The sequence below is a fragment of the Pinus tabuliformis genome, chromosome 4_1 (assembly GCF_031772625.1).
Source record: "Pinus tabuliformis cultivar Carrire ecotype Pingquan chromosome 4_1, CPIR1, whole genome shotgun sequence".
NCBI classification, from domain to species: Eukaryota; Viridiplantae; Streptophyta; class Pinopsida; order Pinales; family Pinaceae; genus Pinus; species Pinus tabuliformis.
Window position 1 is genome coordinate 283020575 of NC_142303.1, and position 12125 is coordinate 283032699.

Sequence of the window (12125 nt, forward strand, 5' to 3'; positions counted from 1 at the left end):
AGATATATCTCTTGATAAATAAGAAGGGCCCAAGGGCCACATGCAAAAGTCTATATAAGGAACAAATTTGTAGCACTTTGTGAAAACTTAGAGGATGAGCATAAGAATAAATCAAAATATGAAGAAAAAATTGAAGAAAGTGCAAGCTAGGGCACCTACAAGAAGAATAAGCTAACCAAATTTTAAATAATCCAAGCAGGAGGGCTCAATGCTAAAGTTGATGTCTATCATCATCCACACTACTCCATGACACATCAATAATTACAGCAAGAACGTGAGTATCAACAAACTTATTATAGACCAACATGACACCATAACAACCACCAATTGTAAAACACATGGAAACATAACAACACAACATGGAAATATAATTGTAACACAACAAAGAGCAACTAAATTCCATATCAATAATGCTAAATTCATTTCTACATTCAAAAATATAATTTAAACAATAATACATTATGATTTCACCAAAAATTAAGTCAACTAAATCCAACCAAAAACACCCCCAAACTTATACATCACACTTCTCCCCTCCCTTGCTAAATTGTAAAATCCACCTCACAAATACACCAATATATTTGAATTAAACCATTTCCCAAAAGAATTTAAATTTTTTGCATCCAAAAAACATTCAAATATTTTTTTTGTTCTTATTGATACAATATCAAGTGTTAATGCAATGTTGAACAATATTAGCTACCAACATTACACAACTACAACATACACAGGTGTCAGCCAAATGAATTATTATTTTTATAAGATTTTTTAACCCAATGAGATTTTCAAAACACGTTCAAAAAGTAAGAATAAATGAAAGCGTTTCGTGTAAACCCGTATTCTGTTTGCTCTAAACCCTAAACCCCGACTGAGATCCTCTGCAGGGATTGACTCATTCATGGCGATCCGAGCAGCCGGTCGTCTTCGATGCACTTTGAGCTTGGCAAGAGCATTTTCCACATCAACTTTATCTTCTTCTGTCTTTACAGATGTGTGTTCTTCTGGTTTGGCAACATTAACAAGACCATCGTCACCACCATCAGATCATCTTTTCGGGTACGGCCAGTTATCTGGTTTTGAGGGGCGGCCATGTACACCTTGGCGTCATCTGTTAGCCCGTTGCAGATCATGGACGGAGTTACGGGACTGCAAGCATTGGCTAATCACTCTGGATTTTCCCAAGGACCCTAGGCCTACACGGGAAGAAATGATTGACACCTATGTTAAAACCCTTGCTGCTGTTCTCGGAAGGTATTTTTCTTCAGTTTAATTCATTTTTCATATTACCAGGTATTCTTAATGCGTTCCTCCCATTTCCTTCTCTTTCGGAAGGATTTCGGTCTCCTTGATTTAAAAGTAGGAAGGGTCAAGGTATTAATCTCACATTAACCAGAATGGTGGAGTGTCAGGGTATTAATCTCACATTAACGACAACGGTGAGAGCGGGGTGCTTTGTGAAGCACTATACTCACCAAAAACTTGACGAGTCCGAAAATGGTCTTTTGGGGTGCAAGTCCCCTGGTCAAGGGTCAGGGTATAAATCTCACATTAATGACAATGGTGGGAGTGTTAGGGTTCTAATCTTACATTAACGACAATTGTGAGACCAATGTGGTTTACTAAGCACTACACTCACCAAAAACTTGACCAGTCCGAAAGTGGCCTTTGGGGAGGTTAAGGGCTTTGGTACGAAAGTTACCATGTTAACATGATAGCAGTTTTCATAACTTTCCTAGGATTCTTAAATATGTATATGTGCTTTGTGACCTCTGTAATTGGAATTGGTAATGTTTTACTGTTCTATCTTTCCGCCTTTTTATAGGAATTTGGTGATACTATTGGAATTCGGTATCCATCCAATTTTTAGTGAGATTATTATTCTGTTTGTTTGTTTGTTTTTTTGAATGGATAAACAGATTTAGACCCCTGAAGACCCCCGGGGCACTCAGCTCTACAAATATATAAACTCAAATCTGCCATCCAAACAATTTTTAATTGGGTTTTGAGCAAAAGTCACTGGAAAGCTATTGAAGCTTTTATATAAAATCAAAGTGGCATATCGTTATTATGGTTTTGGTGAGACAAGTTAATATGAATATCACAGAATAGAAAACTTTACCAATCTGAAATGTGGTTTTCCGTTTCAATTTTCGAGATTATTGTGATATTATTTTCTTTCGCAGTTTTAACATCGTGTACTGTCATAACAATTTCGGATTTGCAAGCCTATTTTTATGGATTTCCTCCCCTGTCATTGTTGTCTTTGTGATTCCTTTTTAGTTGCAAGCTTACTAGGAAATCGCAGTGCATATCTTTCATATATTTTTAAAAGTTTGGCTCGTGATTGTTTATGCTATTCAAACTTCTTACAAGTGCCCATCTTTCATGGATTACAGTGAAGAGGAGGCTAAAAAGAAAATATATGCCCTGAGTACCACTGTATACACTGGATTTCAGTGTAATATAGATGAAGCCACATCAGAAAGATTAAAGGGTACGTTTATGTGCATCCCACTTGAATCACTCATGAAATTTGTAAAATGTTTATATTTCTGTCGTACCTACCTACCTTCCTTCTAGGTCCTGTATTGACAGATTTTATATTGATTTCAGAACAGCCTCTTGTTAATTGGGTGCTTCCTGATGGTTATGGAGACCCCGAACTTGGTATATTTGCAGGTGAGAATATAGTTTGTATCTATATTTTTTATGGAAGTATAGTTTATTTGTATTTTTTAATGTTTATCTTCGTACATGCTTTGAAACCTATTTGGTATATAGGACATCTTCTCTCAGAATCAAATTTTATTAAAGATGTTTTTAAGCTTTGAAACGGTAAACCTACATGGTATATAGGACATCTTCTCTCAGACTCAAATTTTATTATAGATGTTTTTAAAAATGGTCATTTAGGAGAATTTATTAAAGATGTTTTTAAAAAATTGTCGTGTAGAAGAATTCAAATTTTAAAAGATGTTATTAAAAATGGTCTTTTAGGAATTCATTTCCGAATTTGGTTATTAGTGATTAAACACCTTAGTTATGACCTGATTAAACAACTTGTTTATGAGCGAGAATATAATTTATTTGTGTGCTTAGTTTGTTGTTTGTGTTTATGTTTAGCAATTTAATTTTAACATGCTCAGCAATAAATACTCTGGCCTTTTAGGACATTGATTCATTGATTAAACAGCCAAGTTATGAGCGATTAAACAACTCAGTTATAGATGATTGGACGTCAATGATCACTGTTATACAGGTGCTGATTTGTTACTGACAAAAGGAATTCTTACTCAGGTGATAGATACAATAACGGGGTAATAACACCCGATCCTAATCCACCCAGGCCTCCTAGTGAGAGACCGAGGCAGAGAAACTACGATAGGCCGAGATTTAACAGGGAAAGAGATTCCAGAGCCACGGAAGGAAGAGACAATATGCAGGGAGAACGTCGAGATTATAGACCCAGGCCAATGGAAGGAAGGGATAATTACAGGCCAATGGAAGGAAGGGATAATTACAGGCCAATGGAAGGACAAGATAATTACAGGCCTATGGAAGGACGGGACAATTACAGGCCAGTGGAAGGACGAGACAATTACAGGCCTATGGAAGGACGGGACAATTACAGACCTATGGGAGGAAGAGACACAATCCAGGGAGAGCGACGAGATAATAGGCCACCATATGAACGAAGAGAGCCAGTGCAGGGGGAGCGGAGGGAATATATTCGACCTGAGGACCGGAGAGACTCTGTGCCGCCTATTGACCGAAAAGATTCATTCTAAAGAAATGCCAAGAAGCAGTTGGAGGAGAAGGTAAGCTTCTAAATGAGCTGGAACATATGATATATTATGTCTATATATGATACATGAAGCTGTTTAGTAATAAAATAAGTAACATATGTTATACAGGGCTGATGCTAAAGTAAACAAGATAACTGTTCAACTATATATAGAAATGTATAGTGATAACTTATAATTTGGTATCAAAATTATTTAATTGATGAACTGTTTTCTGTGTATGCCTTAATTCTGGTTTTGTGGTGCAAAACTTTGGAGATATAAGCCTGTGCTCTCTCTATCCAAAAAAAGAGAAAATATTTCTGAATCGACTTGCCTACTCTGTAACATTTTATTTTTCTTGATTAAAGTTTGATTCCATTCTTGCCATGCAGGCAGATGACAACTTTCTGATTGCTAGAGTAAATGGAAGGCACATACCCAAGCTGGTGTTTTGCTTCTCTCCCAATACAAAGAATTCATAAAAGTTCATTCATTCATTGGAACTTTTGTTATGTGGCTAATACATGCAGAGTGTAAACGTAGACTTGAAATTATGAAGCTACGCTCTGCAAAATATGGACTAGAGGTTTGTGTGAATAGATCTGTTTTAAAATTTTCTGTTTAGATGAGATAGGGAAAATGGGTGTTGTGACAGTGATCTAAGACTATATATGAAGTTTTTTGTTAATTGGACTATAAATACATTCAATATCTGCAGGTTTAAATGTTTCAATTCTGATTATATATTGTAGCACAATCTCCATGGTACTTTTTTTGAAAGTTAAATTCCTATTTATGCATTGGACTTGTACATTATAGACTATAGTTGGTTCTGGTTTTCCCTGGTCTGCCACTTGGGAAACCAGACCAGTGACAAAACCAAATTTTCTTCCACATCCAAACATTAAAATGATGAAATTATAGCAAATAAACATATAGACTGTCCTGTAGGTATTTACAGCCTAATCTGCCCTCTTAACATGTAAACAAAAAACCAACAAAAGGAAATAAAGAAACAAACTTAGAAGAGTTTGGTGCTTCCACAGCGACTGGCTTCTTGCCACTGCTTGGTGAACAGCCTGGATTTGAAGGAAGGCCTAGATGGTCTTCAATTTGATTCAAGTGTTTGTCCAGGGTCTATATGGAAAGCCGTAACTTGTCCAAAATGAGGAGGATTTCCTCCTTGGCCTCATTACCATCCCACAATACACAACCTTGCAGAATTTTCAAATGCCAGTAGATATCGACAATATACATGTATGGGCTGTATCTTTCTCTGGTGTGCCTTGTGTCGGGCATCCATTCTGCTACCCCTCTAGCCACTTTGGTATCTATCAAACATCCACACTCTCTTGCAATGCTGTGTTCCATTGTTGCTATTTTGTCTTGAATATTCTGTGGAGTGTGGGTGCAATACAAGTGTGCTGAAGTTTCAGCGCTTTGTTGGGTTTGAGATGCTCCCTATTCTCTGTAGTAGGTTGCCTCTCATTGGCTTTGAGCACGTTGACGAGGCATTGTAAGCCTGAACCAAGGATAACACAAATTTCCCAAAAGATGAATGTTCGCTTGGGAGATGGAAGTGAAGGGTAGGGGAAACCAAGGAGGAGAGGAGCTTGGGAGACGAGGGGTTTGGAAGGGGTCGAGAGTTAACACAACAACAAAGAAAATATAAAAATAGTGTAACTAGTGCTCAGGGGATGTGCTTGGGGAGAACACTAGAAACAAAGGAAACAACAAAGGAGAGCAAGTTGTAAACTAGAAAGACTTAAAGTAGTACCCCTAGACGCAACTTCTTGGTGCGTTATCGTAATTGAAGAACAATAGCCCATTAATGCTAATAATTCACCATACTGCAAGGCCCTATACACCAGATTAACATTTTCCTTGTGCAAGTTAGGACCTCTTCCTGGAATGAATGGCTGCACTTTCAAATTATGAGTGTTTTGCAGGGGTGTGTAAGCTGAGAATGAACTCGATGACAATGCCAAAAATTCATATCCTAATATCTAATTGCTATTGATTTCCACTTGATCGTGACCATTAAACCAATGCTAGTTTGAGGGGGTGTTGATGGTTGTAGCTTGGGCAAGTACTTTTGCATAGGCCTAAGTGTCTAGGTGCGCAAAAAGTCATCGATAGATTACCTTAGGACAGTTGCTCAAGTGTTAGCAAGTTGCTAATGTAACTTAGCCCAAGTTTAAACTTAAGGAAAAATGCATAATTATTAATGTTGGCTAATTGAGCTTAAAGAAACATAGGAAAAGTAAAGTAAATTGTTGTAGAGATTTTTTTTTTTTTTTTTTAATCTCAACAATTGATCTTAAGTTAGGTGAGATTAAATCTTAGCTGTCAATCACATTGGAGATTAGGGTTAGAGATTTAGCTTAATGTAAAGTTATAAAAGCAAGACTAAGGAGAAGAGAAGACACCATACAATGGAACTAGCCATTGAGAGAGGGATTTTCTCAAGCGAGGAGTGTGATACTCAAGTGTGCTAGGTCTGAAGAAGTGCAGGAGTGCAGCATAGGAGATCTAGATCAATGAAGGGGATTGAGGATAAATCTAGGGCCTGATTCACTAGATAAAATCCATGATATGTTGTATGTGTAATTTTCTCAATTGGGCCATTATCCTAGGACATGAGCCCAAGTGAGTTTAGATTTAATGAAGTACTGTTGATTGGGCAAAATCTATTTATGTCATTCTGTTTGAGATTGGTTGTGTAATTTTGCTTTTGCTATCTGTAATTTTCTATGTTAATAAATTGCAAGGTGCTAGGTTCCAGGAAAAATTGACATGTTATTAGAGTGAGAAGCTCTTAAAATCGATCTCTGAATCATGCAGGAGGCCAAGTTTGTACATGGGTCACTAGATTCAGGTTCGGTTGTGATTGTACAAGGTGCATTTTTATTTATTTATTTTTGTATTTTTTTTATTAAGCAGGCCCTTTCCTTTTTTGTTTTTTGTTTTTTTTTTTAACACTTAAAAAACTCCCTTTGGCCCAACTGCTCCATACAGATTTTTCCTTAGCTCATACAACCTTGCAATATTAGCTTGCTTAAAAAGGAAAGGCTCAATTGCTAGCCAAAGTGGTTGACAACCCATTTGGCAGTTGTAAAAGGAAGAGAGTCGAGGAGGGGATGTGGTGATTGACGACCACCAACTGGCACCAATCAGCCGGTATCCCACTAGGAACAAGGAGACAATAGGTTGATGGAGATTGAGAGCAGTAGAGAAGAGGTTGCAACACAGTCGACCACCCTCGACCATAGCTGTCACAGTAGTGGGCCGTGGGGTTGATAGAAAGAAAATAAAAATAACGGGAGACAATTTGGTGGTTAACAGGCCTTGTATAGGAACCCCATTGTAGGGAATCCAATGTGGCACAATAGACGGGTTGGGGTCAGAGTTTGCATAGGGAGTGATAATTTGTGGGTAGACAGTTGGGGTTTGCAGAGGAAAATAGAGTTATAGTTGGGGAGACTTGTTGGTCTTAGTTGGAGAAGCAAGGGTTTTATGGAGGTCACAAGGTTTGACAAATTCAAAGGTTTGAGCCACATGCACGAGGAGTAGATAGGTCATGGATGGGCTCGTCCAGCAAGTCAGAGCCACTAGGGCACATGCCATATGCAACTGCCGCAACCAGGATTGAGAAGGGCCATGCGTGCTATAGGAGATAACAACGATGTGTGTGGGTGTAGTAGGGTACAACCATTAGAATTTAGATGTTGGGTGGGCATAAGAGAATTGTTTGCAGACCACCAAGGAAGGCAACGACTAGCAACAAGGAGTTGCCATAACGAGCAAATGCAATAGGGTTAGCAAGTGCGAGGAAAAAGTTGTTGGGTTGAGTGGTAAGGCATTGCAGGCAAGTTTGCAGCATGCCTGACATCAGCCGTGAGAGGGTGGGACGAGCAAACGAGAATAATTTGTAGACCACCGAGGAAGGCAATGACTGGCAGCAAGGAGAAATTGCAACAGGGTTGGCAAGTGCAAGGAAAAGGTTGTTGGGTCGAGTGACAGGTTGTTAGGGGCAAGTTTGCAACATGCTTGACATCACTGACGAGAGGGTGCAAAGTCTTTGGGCAGAGGATTTGCTGCGACAGGCATGAGCTGGTAGGAAGTCGACAGTGTTGGTAGTAGCTAGAAGGCCAACCTATTCCAGTGATGGGAAGAAGTAGAGCAGAACAAGGAGCAGGTAGCTCCAAAAGGTTGAGCAACTTAGAGGGAGTCAAACTTTAGGTTTGGGTGGGGAGTAGTCAACAGATTCCTCCAAGTTTGTCTAGAAGGTTTCTTGGTATGAGATGACCTTATAGGACGTTCAAGAGAGGAGGCTTCTAGGAACTAGTCCAAGTGGAGCAAGACTTTGAGGATGTTTCCAGACTAGGTGGTCAGGGAGGCTTTTGGATCAGAGGGAGCAACCATGGTAGTGGATGCAGTTTCAAAATTGAAGCCAAGTGAAGTAGTTTGGGTAGGTGCTTTTGCACATGCCTAAGTGTCTAGGCATGTAAGAAGTCGCCCAAAGATCTTATTAGGGCACTCGCTCAAGTGCGAGTAGGTTGCTAGTGTAACTTAGCCTAAGTTTAAAATTAGGAAAAACACATAATTATTATGTTGGCTAATTGAGCTAAAGAAACTTAGGAAAAGTAAAGCAAATCACTTTAGTGATTATGTTTTAACCTCGGTCGTTGATCTCAAGTGAGGCAAGATCTAATATCAGTTGTCAATCACTTTGGAGATTAGGGATTTAGCTCAATTTAAAGTTATAAAAGCAAGGCTAAGGAGAAGAAGGAGAAGAGAAGGCACTCCATACAGCCGCACTAGCCATTGACTCATTGAGAGAGGGATTTTAAGCGAGAAGTGTGATGCTCAAGAGTGCCAGGTCTGAGGAAATGCATGAGTGCAGCATAGGAGATCCAGGTTAACAAAGGAGATTGAGGACAGATCTAAGGCCTAATCTGTTGGATCAGATCCAGGGTATGTTGTATTTGTACTTTTCTCAGTTGGGCAATTATCCCAGAATGAGAGCCCAAGTAAGTTCAGATTTCATGAAGAACTTTTGATTGGACATAATCTGTTTGTGTCATTGTGATTGAGATTGATTATGTGTAATTTTGCTTCCGCTAATTGTGTTAAGAACTTAGCTGTGCTTTCATGCAGTAGATCTGCAATCTGCTAGGTTAATGAATTGTAGGGTCCTAGGTTCAAGGAAAAATTAACAGAGGGATCCTGCACCAAATTGAAGTGATGTTGCACGATCCTTCATGCAGCTCCATGATGGCTTTCTAATGACATCGGGGAGGGTGCATGGCCATGTCCTCATTTGTGAGTGCTTGGTGGGATGACGGTCATGTGTCCTCCCACCTGGCACGTCTCAGTCACCCCATCTAGGGGCACAATCTCCACAGTACTAATTGAGCTATTTATTTCTTATTTTTCTCTATAGATGCTATAGGGAACGAGTGTCATGACTGTGATCTAATACTATAGTGTGTTTTATATTACTACTGGGTGACAACTACTTTCATTATCTACAAGTTTGGTGTTTCAATTCTTATTATAAATTTTGCACAAATTGTATGGTAACACAAACTCATTGTTGCTGGAGTCCATGTTATATTCTGAATGCTTTTGTTTTTGTGTTATTTTTGCATTTATCAATGCTTTTGGAGTTTATGAAATACTCCAAATTAACTTTTCAGAGATAAAAGGGCATATTCTTCCTAATTGGACTGTTATATTGACTAGGCGGAATTTTCAAATTCCAGATGATTATCAAAATCAAATATAATTTTTCTATGTAATTGCTTGCATGCTTCACATGACACTCTCTTTCATGTTTGAACTGGGTATACTAGTGGTTGGCATGCGAAAAGAGCAGGGTGGATGGAAACGTGATTTAGGAAGTTAGCTGCAAGCAAATAAAAATACCAACATTTTGTAATTTGAAAGCCTGTGATGATTATCAAGATGAAATGTACCTTTATAAACGTTTGCATTTTGCTCGTTCGTTACAGGGCTTTCTTTCATGTATTTTGTAGTAGTGGATAGCACCGATATTGTTGTTGGGCATCTCATTACATATCCTGGGCATATCTGTTACAGTCAAACAAAATGTGGGCTAAGTTAAATTTTCAAATTTGTGATGGCAGTCCAGATCGAGTTGTAATCTATACTTATGGCTGATATCCTTCTAATTCTTTTCTTTAAGCTGCGTGGAGTGAATATGAACCGAAGTGCACTATTTGGTAGCTTGCAATAATAGTCAGTCAAGTTATTAGTTACTACCCAATTTAGAGTCTACTACAACTGATACGTAGTTCAGTTATAAAATCATTGTATCTATATCAATGTAGGCATTAAAGTAAATGGTAATGCGATATGGTTTCCAAGGCCTACTGGGACTAATCAAAAGTTTCCCAGTGATTGCAGTAGCTGCATCTGCATCTTCCTACCATTCAAATTGGTTGACACTGACTATTGGAGGACTGTTTCACCTCATCTTCACGGGAGATTCTCACCCTGCAGAGTTGTTAGTATCTATGCCAGCATGCCTGCAAGTGATTGTCATTTCCGTAATGTAGGTGCAATGTTTACATAGAGCAAGAGTGAAGGCATACAAGTCACATGCGGCCATATATACATTCAACATATAAAACACTGTAGCTCATGCTTAACTACCGAAGTTGCAACGTTCAGATTGGTTATGTTACTACGTGTTTATAAAATTCTACTCCTTACCTCTTGGAATCAAACCCTAGGCTTAGTTTGACTGGCCTAATGGCTAGGGGGTCGATGAAGCATAGCAGCAGGAGCAGAGACTTGGCCAGGGGCTTGATGAATTATAGTATCAGGAGGACTACTGGTGCTTTACACTCTGCTTCTCTAAATACACAGGTGTTCCTGTTTCACAGCCACCCTGTCTGATAGTACTATTTACATTAATAAAACCCTCCAAGGGATTGTCATTTTGATGTGGTTACGTGTTCTCTATTAATAGAACAGAAGCGTTTAAGCCATACAAATCATATACATGCACGAATAAGTTTGTGTATCAATCTCTTTCCAAGCTACAAGTGTTAGATTTATTTTACAATCTATGAACTGAAGCAATGTCAAACTTTTTCTGTCCAGTCAGATTATTTTACAATCTATGAACTGAAGCAATGGCAAACTTTTTCTGTCCAGTCAGAGGGAGGCAATATTTGCAAGTGGGATACATTGACAAGGCATTTGTATGTCCCAGCAGTCAAAACCACAATCCGAACCTCCAAGTCTGTTAAAAGAAGATTCATCTCACGATCGTAGTAGCTTTACATAGAAGGTGGGCCTATTTACCTCTTGAAAACAAAACCCTTCACGGCCTTCGCAATCATATTATTAAAATTTAATGAAACCTGATGAGCTCAGTGGTCATGTTTGTATGTAAATATACATATTCTGCTAGATATAAAAAACCAAAACTTCCATTACATACACCTATTCTTCTAGGTACAAGAAACTAAAAACTTCCACTACAAATACCTATTCTGCTAGGTACAAGAAACTAAACTTCCATTACATATACCTATTCTGCTAGGTATCAGAAACTGAAACTTACATTACCTATGTGCAACAAGAAAATGCTCAAATATGACTTTTGTTAATATGAAAACGGCCAACTTTGGACTGCTTCCAACTATTCTTGGGTTCTCTACGTACCAAACCCTAAATTATCAACCTGGGCAAGCAAACATATAAAACAGGTGCCTTAGAAAATATGTTGGGGCAGATGAATGCTACTGTGAGATACGTTGTCGAAGATAAAGAGAGACTGCTTAACATTTGGATGTGTGTCTAAAACTAACCTCAATAAATCTATGTTCTAAGTTTTTGGGATAGTGGCTCAATATAAAGCTATGTTCTATCAAGTCTTTTTTTGGGATAGTGGATCATGGGGAGACGAATAAGGGGGTGTGAGAGCCCTTCTAAATTTTAGGAAAATTATAGGGGATGGGGATATCATCGTTTTATCATAAGAATGCTTATTTTTAAAATTATAAAAATAAAATTTAATAATCATAAAATCTCTAACGAGAGTAATTCATTCGATGGAAAATTTATCATTGTGCAATTTAGTAGAAATATTATACCCCTGCCATTCTTAAAATTTTGAGAACTATTAAGTCGGTTGAATAAATAATGTGATAGGATGTTTTTTTGGTTCACATGAATCATTATCAAACATCATAAAATAAAATAATTAATAGTAATATTAAAAATTTAGTAAAAGGATATTCTTTTTATTTTATGAATTTAATATTATTAAGTCATTGACTCATCAAAGTATTATATTTTTTT

General features: G+C 38.0%; 1 protein-coding gene across 3 annotated transcripts; it reads left to right on the forward strand.

Annotated features, from left to right (window-relative positions):
• The first annotated feature begins 809 nt into the window (after positions 1 to 809).
• On the forward strand, positions 810 to 10698 carry LOC149175366 (uncharacterized). Of its 3 annotated transcripts, none has more exons than XM_089419627.1 (5): positions 810 to 1251; positions 2397 to 2494; positions 2614 to 2679; positions 3298 to 3818; positions 10209 to 10698. In XM_089419627.1, the coding sequence occupies exons 1-4, from the start codon at positions 899 to 901 to the stop codon at positions 3786 to 3788; spliced, it is 1008 nt and encodes a 335-aa protein (XP_089275753.1). In that variant the 5' UTR covers positions 810 to 898; the 3' UTR covers positions 3789 to 3818; positions 10209 to 10698. The 3 variants fall into 3 exon arrangements, with proteins under 3 accessions (XP_089275753.1, XP_089275752.1, XP_089275751.1); XM_089419626.1 differs by having other exon boundaries at positions 10218 to 10698; XM_089419625.1 differs by lacking the exon at positions 10209 to 10698 and adding an exon at positions 4178 to 4518 and having other exon boundaries at positions 811 to 1251.
• Positions 10699 to 12125: the final 1427 nt, after the last annotated feature.